This window comes from Egretta garzetta, unplaced genomic scaffold, assembly GCF_000687185.1.
Source record: "Egretta garzetta isolate BGI_Z169 unplaced genomic scaffold, ASM68718v1 scaffold40, whole genome shotgun sequence".
NCBI lineage: Eukaryota > Metazoa > Chordata > Aves > Pelecaniformes > Ardeidae > Egretta > Egretta garzetta.
In genome coordinates this window covers 3,042,009-3,055,319 of record NW_009258484.1, presented here as the reverse complement: position 1 = coordinate 3,055,319, position 13,311 = coordinate 3,042,009, and the positions used below count along the sequence as shown (strand labels likewise).

The 13,311-nt window shown below is 38.7% G+C and overlaps 1 protein-coding gene across 2 annotated transcripts; it reads left to right on the top strand.

The window, feature by feature from the left end:
- Positions 1-101: 101 nt before the first annotated feature.
- RFC3 (replication factor C subunit 3) lies at positions 102-12,008 on the top strand. 2 transcript variants are annotated; one of them, XM_035900544.1, is made up of 9 exons: positions 102-119; positions 914-1,051; positions 2,602-2,669; positions 5,489-5,586; positions 7,139-7,320; positions 7,567-7,703; positions 7,834-7,932; positions 8,936-9,005; positions 10,680-12,008. In XM_035900544.1, the coding sequence occupies exons 2-9, from the start codon at positions 983-985 to the stop codon at positions 10,869-10,871; spliced, it is 915 nt and encodes a 304-aa protein (XP_035756437.1). In that variant the 5' UTR covers positions 102-119; positions 914-982; the 3' UTR covers positions 10,872-12,008. The 2 variants fall into 2 exon arrangements, with proteins under 2 accessions (XP_035756437.1, XP_035756433.1); XM_035900540.1 differs by lacking the exon at positions 102-119 and having other exon boundaries at positions 722-1,051.
- Positions 12,009-13,311: the final 1,303 nt, after the last annotated feature.

The window sequence follows — 13,311 nt, the reverse complement described above, 5'->3', positions numbered from 1 at the left end:
CTCCCTCGGTGCAGGCCCTTCGGAGGAGCTTGCCTGCCGGGCGCCGCCGGTGGGAAAGTGGTCCCCTGGCATGGTGGCCCGCTCGGGCGCTGAGGAAAAGGCTGCGAGGAAATAAATAGGTGGCTTGGCTTTTTCAGGAGTGAGGGCATCTGCGCTTCTTGCTGGTTTTTGGCTGAGAATGATCAGTATCTCTGAGAGTAGGGCTTACCTTGCTTGCTTAAACTTAACTGATTTTTTTTAAGGGGAGCAGCTGGGAATAAAAGACAGGCCTGTGTACTGGGTGTTAAGGGACTGCTTCCCCAGCCAGATGTGCTGATTTCACTAGGCTGCTGGATTGATTCACTCTTCTCAGTGTTTCTCTATGACTGTTATGTCTAACTAATGTAAATTCTGACTGTGGGGTTTGGTCAGATGTTCTCCAGGTCATGCTTCTTGGCTTTTCAAGAAACAAGCTCCTAGCTTTATTTAAATACAGGTTATCTGGTACCTGTTTGCCCAGGTTCAAGGCTTGCAAATGAAATAACAAAGTGATTTTATTAATATGCATATATATACATAATTCCCTGTGTGCATATTTGCTTTAAACTTTGTTAATCCTTTTTACTGTGTGTTTATTGCAGCTGTCACTCTAGAAACCCTGGAAAGCATGTAAATGCTGGGGTGGCTCTTTGTTGGGTTTTGGGTTTGTTTTGTTTTGTTTTGTTTTTTTTGAGGGCTGAGGTGTTTGGAGTTAAACGAGTTACATGTGGTCTTCAGAAGAATATGATGTTCTATAGGAAATAAGTTCTAATTCTATGTTGTGACTGAGCTGAAAAAGTCATTTCGTGTAAACTTGGGTGAGAATGGAAAGACGAATACTGTCTTATCAGGAAAATATTATTGTAGATAACTAATCATGTTGCTTTGTGTTCAGGTTCAGTGTGGTGACTTTCCTCATCTGTTGGTGTATGGACCATCAGGAGCTGGAAAAAAGACAAGAATAATGTGTTTGTTAAGGGAATTATACGGTCCAGGAGTGGAAAAACTGAGGATTGAGCATCAGAGTATAACGGTAAAAAAATAAATCTCCAGTCTGCTGTGAAGTAATGTGGACATTTATATATTGACATGTTTCTGTTGTGAGACCTTTATATTTATTTGAGTTTTAAAAATATATATATTTTTTTTTGCACTCAGTATCTTCAGCCTGGAGAAGAGAAGGCTGTGGGGAGACCTGATTATGGCCTTTCAATACCTAAAGGGGGCCTATAGGAAAGATGGGGAAAATCTTTTTAGTAGGGCCAGCTGTGACAGGACAAGGGGTAATGGTTTTAGACTAAACCAGGGTAGGTTTAGACTGGATATAAGGAAGAAATTCTTTACAATGAGGGTGGTGAAACACTGGAATGGGTTGCCCAGAGAGGTGGTGGAGGCCCCATACCTGGAAACATTCAAGGCCAGGTTGGACGGGGCTCTGAGCAACCTGATCTAGTTAGCGGTGTCCCTGCTCCTGCAGGGGGGTTGGGCTAGCTGACCTCTAGGGGTCCCTTCCAACCCAAAACATCCTATGATTCTATGATTCAAGCTCTTTTATGTAATTAATCGTACTAGTTTGGTTACATGAACAAACACTTTTACCAGATGTTCTTGGTCCTTAGGTCTTCATGGGTGGGAGGATGTGGGGTTTTTTGACGTTTTCTGTGGCTGGTTGATTGTTCTTTGTTTGTTGGTTTTGGTTTGGTTTTTTTACAGATTGGTTTGGACAATAGCATGTATTGTAATAGACTCGCTCTCAGTTAGATGTATAGAATTTCATTTGACTGTGAAAATAATCCTTAGTTTTAAAATTATTAGCACCGCTTTTTGCATGTACACAAGTTTTAACTTGGTTTCTCATGCCCATAGTGACAATTTCAGCATTAGTGGAAAAAAAATTAAATTCTATCTGCCTTGGTCTTAGGCATTTAATTGTTAATTATTAAAAGGTTATATTATCCATTCAAAATCCTTGTTATGGAAGGCTTAACCAGCAAGGGGTTGTTGAGGTTTATTGATAAGTAGGTTGTTTAATGCTTGCTTTTTAATTCTCAGTAATGGAACAAATATAATACTTGGACTGGATAACAGAAATACAGGATATATTTAACTGTCCAGCCCCAAATTCAGTGGTGATATCAGTTCTAGTGTTTTCTTTAAACAAAGTATAGACTTGAAATCCTTTGCTAAGAGAGGTAAACAGCTTCTTCAGGCTTGTCCAGAGGTTTTCGCTCCAAAACTTTTATTTGGAGGGACAAAGCATCACTTAGTTTGAATGGCTGTTTCCAATAATAAGATTTCCTATTACCAAACTCTGTAACTGCAGTATGCAGTAATATGAACTATGTGTTGCTATAATAATCATTGCTGTTACTATTTTACAGACTGGATGATGTATTTGTACTCCTCCTTTGGAGGTGGGATTGGGGGGTAGGAGATGAGTAAGTCTAGTGTCTCAGTAGCTCTTTGATTTCTGAGACTTTTGGTTTGTCTGTGACCTAGCCAGTTGTAATCTGTAAGATAAGTTTTTGCATCGGATTTTTAGAACGCTTTTTCTGAAACTTAGTATGCTTGCTTTCTACGTAGGCACCTTCTAAAAAGAAAATTGAAATTAGCACCATTGCAAGTAATTATCACCTTGAAGTTAACCCAAGGTAAGCATACAGTAAAAATGTCCCACTTCAAACATAAGCCACTGGTCATATTGAAAGTGCTTTCCACCTGGGTATATAAGGGCCTGATTGCCTAATTTATTGCCTGAGCAAATTAGATAATGGTTTATGGGTTTGGACTGCAAATGGGAGCAGGGAGAGGATTTTTAATTGAACAGCTCTAAATGAACAAAAATTGGGATTGCTGTATACTGAAGACAGTAATGTTCTGCTTAACCAGAGACATAATAACCAGAGATATAAACATGCTGATGTTGAAGACTGGGTAACAGAAACAGTTCTGGATTCATAGATTTAACCATTTAAGTTGAAATTGAGAACTTTTATTGGAACCAACACCCCCATATTGTTAGTTCTCTCACAAATACAAAAATAAAGTGATTTGAAAGTAAGCAAGGTTTACCCAGTAACTCTTAAAATAAAGAGTATAGAGCACAGGAAAGAACACCACCACAAAATACTGGGAATCCTGTCATGAGCGAGGTCAGATGTTGACTTAAACGACAGAAGCTATAATGGTGTACTGTATGTCTTCTTTGACAGTTGCGAAATTGCTGGTGATAGTTCACTGACCCAAAGTAAATACTTGTAGTTACCTGAAACCCTTTAATGTTGCTTTAAATCACATGAGAGTAAATGTCATTGTGCACTGGCAGGCTTTGGTTATGTTGGCTCTGTTGTCTGGGTTGCAATTATAAGACAATGTGTATCCTGAAGTAACTTTTAGCTTTGTGCTTATTGCTAAACCTTTTCTGTTGTTGCTCTGCATTTTAGAAGCCATCCTCATGCACCACGTCTCCTTTAAAAGCTAGTTCTGCAGCTAATCTCTGTGTATTGATTAGTGAATATCTGCTGGTGTTCTAATACAGACCCCAATAATTAAAACTGAGATTTTTATTGGTAATTAGCTGTTTGAATATGTCATTTTGGTCATACAAAGTGTCTGACTGTTCAGTCTTCTGCTCTGATAACCTAATACTGCTAATGCTTCTTCTATGACTCTCCATAGAGTACTATTAGCTTGAAACATATGAAATATTTGTGGTTTACTTTAAATATAAAAATTCTGAACATGTAGAACTGCTGTATTGGTTATTGTATATAATGGTAGTGCTGAGTTTTGGTTAAGACTTAATATATTAGTTCATAGGCTTTAAGTGATCAAGCAATTGTCATGTTTATGTCTGACCAGACAGTGAACCTATGTGTGCTGTGCTATAGTCTGTGAAGTTTGACTGAATTACAACACTGTGAAATCATGTAGTGCATCTTGAGAGTTAACATGGAACATGATAAATGGCTAACAGGGAAAGGAAATTAACTTCTGGGAATGACTCTGCAGACATTGAATTTATTATGGAACTTTATTAGATAGAGCTGTTCTTTTTCCTCCAAAAGGAGGATGTTGTCTGAATTCCAATGCATTGTCTGCTGGTCACTTGACTAGCTTGGGTAGGTGTTTTAAAATGGGTTCTCCTAAGTGGGTAATGAAAAAATAAGGAACAACAAAAACAAAACGTTTGTGTGGTAACTGCCTTTGTTCATTGTTTTCCTGGAATGTTTGCTGCAGTCACGTAATATCAAGGATAATCTTTCACCATGAAATTATAACTCTGAGTTCTCTGCTAGTGCAGAGAATAATTTATCTTTAAATGTTAGGAAACTATTTTAATCGCTTTCCATTTCTAAAAACTGACCTAGCTCATAAGTAGAACCGGCTTGTTTTGTGTTGCTTTTTTGTTTTTTGCTCTGTAATCACAGGTCTGCTCCCTTGCTGAAGGACAGATCTCTGCAGTCAAAGTCAGCATAGCCTATTCAGCAGATTGTGAACTGTTGAGCTAATGTGCTTCTGTACGTTCTGCTGCCTTCTCCTTGGCAAGAATGGGGAAGGTCTGGTTGAGTGATGACTAGAACAGGACAGACAAATGCCTTTTTCATTTGCTTGCCAGTGAAGTATTGCAGAGCTACTGCTGCCTCTGTGAAGGCGATAGTCTGGGGATGCTAAAGTGTGGGGGTTTTTTCCCTTCTTTTTCTTTGTTTTTTCAGTAATCTAGCTTGCAAGTTAGTCCCCAGTAGTTGTCAAATTTGAGTCAAGCTAGCTGAGCTACTAACCTGGGGACTGAGGAAGTTGTGCAGTGCTACTCTAGCAGATAGTAAGGAGAAGAGGCAGGAAGGAAATCTAGTATTTCCCCATGTTTTCCTGCCCTCTAAGAGGAAAAAAGTTAACAATCAGTGCTGTAATAGTATCAGAGTATCAATTTTTTACTAGTAACTCTTTAACCTTCACTGTGTCTGCCATTCATGTTTACATTAAGCATATAGGTTGTTCATAGCATGACATCTAATTTTCAGGGGAAAAAAACACTTGCGTGTTTACATAAGTCCTTTCAGTCAGGTGTCCTATTATATGCTTAGACTTAATTTTTCTTTCCATAATGGGTGAAAATGTTCACGTTGCATGTCTGCACAAATCGCAAGTAACAAAAGTTTGGATTTCTCATACCAGAAAAATAAGTTCTATTTTAAAGAGTTAATAAAACATTTGACAATGGTTTCACTACTTCCAAATACAGTGCTACTAATGCAGCTGTGCCTGCGTAAGCTTTGGGTTGTTTTTGTTATCAGGAAGGTAACTTTCAACAAAGTATGTGTGTTGAGCTTAATTCTAACCTCAACAGCTTCTAAGTTCCTTTGGCATTCTTGTTTAGTCAGTTGACCAAGGGGCTGCTTAGGAGGATGTATTTTATATGCAGTATAAAGTTGTTGTTTTAAAACAAGTTTTATTCAAACTCCTGGTACAGTGATGCAGGAAACAATGACCGTGTAGTAATTCAGGAACTCTTGAAGACAGTAGCACAATCCCAACAGCTTGAGACAAGTACTCAACGAGATTTTAAAGGTGAGTGAAAACAGTTAAAAGCAGTCAAAGTTTGTTTTAAACTTGTTTTTCAGAGATTTCAGCTGACTGTTTTGTTTGTACCTGTATATTGCATAAGGGCGCACATGATCCTTTCCCAAATTAAACAAGCCCCCATTTTTCTTCCACTGTGGGAATATCTCGAGTGGTTAAATACTCAGTATGAGGTTCTCTTGTGTTGGTTTCTTAGGAGGGCAGGGTGTAGTTGAATGACTGTGGCTGGACAGAGGGAGCTGGGATTTGTGCTGTCTTTTTCTTAAGTCTGCCACTGAAATGCAGTGTAAGTTAGTTTAATGACCTACAGTAGTAGTTGAGTTATGAGCTACTGAGGCTTAATATTGAGTTGATGGGCAGGATAACCTTATGGCAAATGGTACTGTGTAAGTTAGGTGTTAGCTGCTTATTTGTAGCATTTTGGGGGATGAGGTATCTTAGGCAGAAAGTTTTAGAAGCATTTTATCCATAATGTAACAGAAGGACACTGGGTAAGAAAATGAAGAAGGCTTTCATTGAGTTTTCCAAGACGTGTTGCTACAGCTGGCTTATTTTTCCTCCCCATGACTAAACTGAAAGCAAAATCAGAACTATATAACAAGAGATTGAAGGAGAGGTGAAATCTTGACAGATGGAGTAGAGCAGAAATTAGTTGAAGATGGTCATGGATTTAACACTTTGTCTCGTTTTCCTCACTGTTCTTGGGAAACACTGTATTTTACCTAAGCTGCTAGATGCTGATTGGCTCTACCAGTTATTGGCATATAGATCCTTACAGTTGCAGTCATACCATACACCTCAAAGCATCTGGTAAGCTGGTGGGTCTCCTTAGGCTGCCTATATAACCAGAAGAGAAATGGGAGAACAGCAATGGGCTTGTTCCCATTGGAACAATGTAATGAATTGTTCCTCCAGGCTACTCTCGCTGGACATTTGGAGTACTGAAATGAGCCATCTATGAGTTGCCTATGGAGGATCCCGCAGAAAGCAGCTGGTCAGGTTAGCTGCTTCATATTAGGTGTCTCCTAGTTGTTCTGAAGTATTTTTGAAATATGTTTTTTTCTTTGAAAGACCATGAAAAGGCTCTGCAGCTACAATAATAAGGCAGCTTTCTACTACTCTTTTGTCAAGCTAAGACATTGGCTTTTAAATATAACATGTATTGAGGAGAGTCTTCAAGAAACTTTTGCTTTTTTGGGATGTCCTAATGCCATAAATTCTTCTGCATTTCTTACTTAAAAATTCCTTAAAAAAGTTACTGTACTAATTATCAAAGTGAAAGCTTCTATACCTGCCTGGATTATTTCTTGGCACTGAAGTGCTGCAGGCCCTGCTCTGAAGAAATTGATATTCCAGGACATTATATTCATGTAAAGGAGCAGAAGATTATACAGTCAAAAAGGCACGCAGGTTGTCTTAATCTTTGTTTTTCTGAGTGTAGAACCATGCTGCCTTTTTCTGCTTGTATGTCAAAGTACTCATTGTCTTAGAAAGATTTGATATTAATAAAAAAACCCCACTATTTTTAATCCTTTTTCAGTGGTGCTGTTAACAGAAGTCGACAAACTCACTAAAGACGCTCAGCATGCTTTGCGAAGAACAATGGAGAAGTACATGGCGACCTGCAGGTTGATCCTGTGCTGCAACTCCATGTCAAAAATTATAGGACCTATTCAAAGCAGATGCCTGGCTGTACGAGTGCCTGCTCCCAGCATTGAAGATGTATGTTGAAACAGAAGCAAAAATAAGTAATTTAAAACTTCTTACTAGATAAGTTCTTGCTGTGGACTTATGAAATACTTCATTTCCACACAGTGACCTAGTTTTTCTTTGTGGTGGGTGACTTGTGAAGCATGTCTTATGGAAGACTGATCCATCTCTGGTCCAGAAATGTTTCAAACAGGAGAATCTCTAGGTGCTAAACTGTTTGCTAAGTGTTGCGCTCCCTGCTATCTGTTTCCCACCTAGATCTGCCATGTGTTGTCCAGTGTGTGTAAAAAAGAAGGCCTGACTCTTCCTCAGGAACTGGCTCAAAGGCTTGCAGAGAAATCTGGCAGGAATCTTCGGAAGGCACTACTTATGTGTGAGTCCTGCAGAGTACAACAGTAAGTCACTGCTAAAAATTTATGTAAATCATATTCTCAGACACATAAATGAACTTACTTCTGAGGCCTTGTTAGAGTAGGCGACAGTTTGCTTTGATTTTAATGTTTTAAAAATATTACTATTATGTAGGTATCCTTTTACTGCTGATCAAGACATTCCTGAGATGGATTGGGAAGTTTATTTGAGAGAAACTGCAAATGCCATTGTCAGTCAACAAACACCACAAAGGTAGGTGAATACACTTGCTTGCAGCTATAAATTATGTTTTTGGTGTACTCTTTGAATCTGAAAAAAAATAAAGTTATATTTTAAAACGTGGCATCTTTAGTTATATGTAATTTTCTGCCATTTCTACTAGAGCTGGTACTTCGCAGCCAGACAAAGTGAGCTTTAAAATTACCAGAGGAGGCTGAATGAGCTTCAGGAACTAAAACAATTGTTGGTTTTTCTCTGTTGAAGCTTTGTAATCAAAAGTGAGCATAAGCTTCGTTGCCTGTTGTGCTGTCTGTCTTTTTGTTTTGGGGGTGGTGGTGTTTGTTTTGTTTGTTTGTTCTATTTAAGCCTTCTATTTCACCACCTTTAGCATAATGCACCTTTGTAAAAGAACTGGAAATGAGAAATCATCCCTTTTTTAAAGCACATTAGAGGATACCCCCTTTATCTCAGTGTCATATACGCATCCTGACCCTTTTTGTCTGTTCCATGTATTACAGGAGATGTCACTTAAATTCTTGTATTTAATTTAAATGCTTGTAGCCTCTGGCCTCCTGATATCAAAAGTTGAGAATTGATAACTGTCACTTGCTGCCACGTAATCATCTAACCCCCTCTTGTAAACAATGAAGATGGAAAAACAGTGTAAACAAATCTTGTGGCTTAATCAATTTTGTGGTGTCTTCTCACTAATCTTAAGCATGAATAATAATTTAGATATGAAGATGAGTTAAAGGGAGACAAGCCTGAGACCAATTCCAATAGCCTTGTAGCTTCTAGATTAACTGTGACCATTGTAACTAGAGTATATGTAACTTGGTTTTGAAATAAAAGGTGCTATGTAGCATTGAATTGCGACTGACTTGTGCAATGCTTTTGGGTTTAAAATAACACAAAACCAGGAAAAAAACATTGCTTGGGTTGACTTTTTTTCTTGCAGCATATTTGACAAATAGTGAAAATTCATTAGCATGCTTTGGGGACATACTTCTCATGTTTTGTGGTGTCTTTCCAACAGGCTTTTAGAGGTCCGTGGACGTCTTTATGAACTCTTGACACACTGCATTCCTCCTGAGATTATAATGAAGGTAATTCAGCTATCTAGCTCTTAATGTGTTATAAATATTAATGCTATGACAGTCTCAATTTGAGTTTAAAAAACACCCGCACCAAAACATCACAAATTACCCAAATATTGATGAAAAGCTCTGTCCTTTCTAAATAGACATGAGTGACCAAAAGATAGTTTTCCTGTGTTTCTTTCCCCTGGAGTAACCAAAATAGTCCAGGTTATTGCTCTGAAGCAGTAATTAAAGACCTTGTTCCTGCAAACACTGGTAGATAACATCCACTTCTTGTGATCCTCAGTCGATAAATACTAGGATGTTTAGTTAGGTTCATGCCTAAACTTATATTAAATATATTTATGGTTTTGAGTTGTGTAGACTTTGGGCGCAGGAAGATTGTGTTTGCTAATTTGGAAAATGTCTAGTTTTATTTTTGTTGCAGGCTTCCTTGTTCACACCTCTGTTGAATGGTTTACTAAAACTTGTTCTGTGATCACAGAACAGCAACATCAAAGCTGAGTACAAAAAAAAGAAAAAAAGGAGGACATGTTTTGTCCCCATGAAGACTTCTCAGGCCAGTTTCTGTGTTGAAGCATAGATGTATTTTATGGGCTAATTTTGATACTTTTTTTTTTCTTTTTTAAAAGTTTTGTTGTTAAGTTCAATATTTGCTATGTCTTAGCGGAGAGGTTTGCTGAAGGATGCTAGACCAGCAGGTATTTTCAAGGATAGCAGTAGTCTTGGGAGAAAAAAAGCAAATGGGATGTGCATGTTTTTATTTTAGGCTGGATGAAAGCATGCTGAAGTCAACTAGAGCAGAACAAAGATTAAAGCCAATCTTTGCAACTTAGCCTATGTGGACTTTGCCATCAGACATAATTACAAGATAATAAATTTCTTTTCACATTAACCAATTTCTGCCTTCTGACAGTTTTGGTACCTGGATGTTTCTTTAACCTTCCTTTCTTACGGTAGGCTAGTGGATCCTGCACTACCCTATTTGAGGACTGTTGTTCTCTACCCACTCCCTCTTCATAAACTTGAAATGCTCTAGAGATACTTCTCACTTAATCCTGACCATTTGAATGGAGATGGATTTGCAATGATTTTATTGCTGTCTCAGATCTGAAACAATGCATATTTTGTTTTTGTAATGACTGAAGTATTGTTGTAAAGCATCTTGTGTGTCTCTACACATACATATGTACATAAATATAAACATATATATAAAATTTTAAATAAAGCCTTTCAGTGTTATTTATTGTTTTCTCTTTGTGCTCGATGTTGTTGAGATAGGAAGTAAGTGATTTTGATACACTTGCTATCTTGGTAGAAATTCTCCCCAGGGCCATGTGCCTGCATGCAATAGAGGTTATAGAATTTGGAGATGAGGTTAATTTTATGTTCTTTATTAAGGTACAAGTAGTTCTAATACAAGATTTTTCCATCTAAGAGCACAATAAGTAACCTCTATTTTGACATGAGGATTTTATTTTGAAAGACAGTTCTGAAAGGACACAGTTCCATTAATCTAGTTCTGTCAAATAGGTGGTGTAATGATGCTTGAATTTCTTTTCTGTTGGATTCATGAGTGAACTATTGGTCATAGGTTGGCTATTTTCAGAGAAATTAGGTTGTTCTCTTAACAAAAAATACATAATTTTTCAAATACTGTCCTATTTTTTCCCCTTTTAGGGCCTCTTGACAGAACTTCTAAATAACTGTGATGGACAACTGAAAGGAGAAGTTGCACAGATGGCGGCCTTCTATGAACACCGCCTGCAACTGGGCAGCAAAGCCATTTATCATCTTGAAGCGTTTGTAGCAAAATTTATGGCAATTTACAAGAAGTTTATGGAGGATGGACTAGATGACATGATGTTCTAACTCGGAATGTTGTGTCATGATGCCAGTAAAGTTGCAAATGTTGTCTACCTGTCCATGCTTGATTGCATATGGGTCTAGTTCAAAGTCAAATATTTTATTTTGCTATTAATACGAAACACGGTGAACTAAAGAACAGTGTTTGTTCAGTTTTAGAAACCAGATGGATTGTTTGACAGCCACAAATCCATCTTTAGATCCATAAAAAATACGTTGGCCTTTCAGAAAGGCAAGTTGCTTTGGAAGACATGTAAGCTCATAGTTGCTTCGCGGTATTTGTAAGCTGGCATCACGAAGAGAGAGCATGGATGCTGCATGCTTGCTTTTTGACTGTTCACGGGCAAGGCTGTAAGCAGAAAGACGGGTTTTCCGTGCTGTGTTAAGTTCCAGTTTGAGCATCTATGTTCTGCCCACTGATTTATGTGTCTCGCTTCTTTTATTTTAGCCGTGGTCTGCTGACACAGAATGTTTTCTGACTCTTGTTTGTAAGCAGCTGCATTGAAAGTGTGGATGAGCAATACTTGTGTGTTGCTTGTAAATCAGTTTGACAACATGGAACGCTTTGTTTCGAAGGAATATACCTGTATAAAGCAAGGCCACTTGCTGGCTGACACTTTCAACATACATAATGCTGTTCTGGTAAAGATTATTCCTCTGACTATGGCTTAACCAAGGCTAAGGTTTCAACTTTTAACAAATATTCTTTCACATCTTAAAACGATATGTGACATTTTTAAAATGGCAAAATAACTGTAAAAATATGAACAAGAAATGAAATGCTGAGTTAGTGTTTTATGCTGTCTGTGGCTACCTGGGTATGTGCGTTCATTTGCTTTGATGTAGACTGTCTTTCAGAAAGGTGGGATTGTGCCCCTCCATTGTAAGACTGAAGGGAGCCACTGAAGTTTAAAAAACCCCACCCATCCACAAACAAAACAAAACAAAAAAACCCAGCCAACATCACCTATGCCACTTCATGCTGCAAGTTTTTACATAAGCCTATGTACTGTGGTACCCTAAAAATGACTGAGTGTATGCCTTTTCTTACTTACTCTGCTCATTTAGGCTATTACTAGGTAATATTTAGAGATAAAATGAATTAAATACTGTTTCCCATGCCCACTCTTGGGGGTTTTTTTTTGGTTGGTTTTTGTGTTTTGTTTTGGTTTTTTTTTAGTATTTGGGGATTTTTGTGTGAGCTAGTTATGCATAATGGCAGTTTTTTGGAAGCTAGTGTCCTCCTGCCAGTAACTGATAAAGAAAGAATCTCGCTGGTTATCACTCTGTCATTCCCTTTAAAATGTACAAAAGGCAGCGTTAATCCTTCAAGAGGCAGTGTCACTGCTGTTCTTGGGAACTTGACCGTCCCATGTGTGGTGTTAATTCACAGCTTGCCTTCGGAGTCATTCTCAGTAAGGTGGTGCTGGCCTGCTGCATGCTCAACTCCTCTCCTTAAAACTGAAGGACCCTGGAAGGTGGATTTATTTTTTTTTTCTTCCATCTGCTCTTGTCACCCAAATCCACAGCATGGGTATCTTGTCAGCGTGTGAGTGTCTTGACTGTCAGAGATCCTAGAAAACCATTAAATTAGTCAGTGGTAGTGGAAATGAGTTCTTAAATCCATTACAAAGAAGAGCACAAGAGTGGTAGAAGGGGCATAATTGCTGCGTGTACAAATTGCCTGCTCTTTCAGGAGCCTGGTCTTGCTTACTAATTTTTAGAAGCTGAACAAAATTTACCATTTGCTTACTGGAAGTACAGCATGTGATGAAGCAAAAGTGTGAGTTCAAAAGATGATGAAATGGTCCTGCCACCTTCACCCACCCCCACAAAAAAAACCCACCCCAAAAACTAAAGGTGGGAGAAGAGGGAGCGTGTGTAGGGGGTTGTGAAAGGTGCAGGGGCAGCGCTGATGTGGGGGGGAGAGGCAGGAGCTGGATCGTAGCTTTGCCAGTTGGAGGAGGCAGAGGAGCAGCTTGCCGTTTGCTTCAAAAGGTCTCGGCAGCTTTGTCTGAGAGACTGAAACCCCAACATAAATCTCTCTGTAGGTGTTCTCGCTGCCTCTTGAAGTTTCATTTTTATCGTTTTCTACCTGGGATGAATCAACAGTAGTTAGGGATGGAAAAATGGGATAATGATCAGGGATCGCTGGCAGGGGAAATGGCTATCGCCGTTTCCGAAATCCAGCATTTCCCCCTGCTGATCCTGCTCCTGCCTCTTTGTCTTTCACAGCCTGGAACACACAAATTTAAACACATGGGCACAGTATCTCATAAGTCTCTGTGCATATTTTTCCTTTCTACAGTAATTTTTAAGGCAATTTTGCCTTATTATCCGTAACAGGCTCCCCAGGGAAGTGGTCACGGCACCGAGCCTGTTAGAGTTCAAGGAGTGTCTGGCCCACGCTCTGTCATACGGTTTGGTTTTGGGTAGTCCTGCGAGG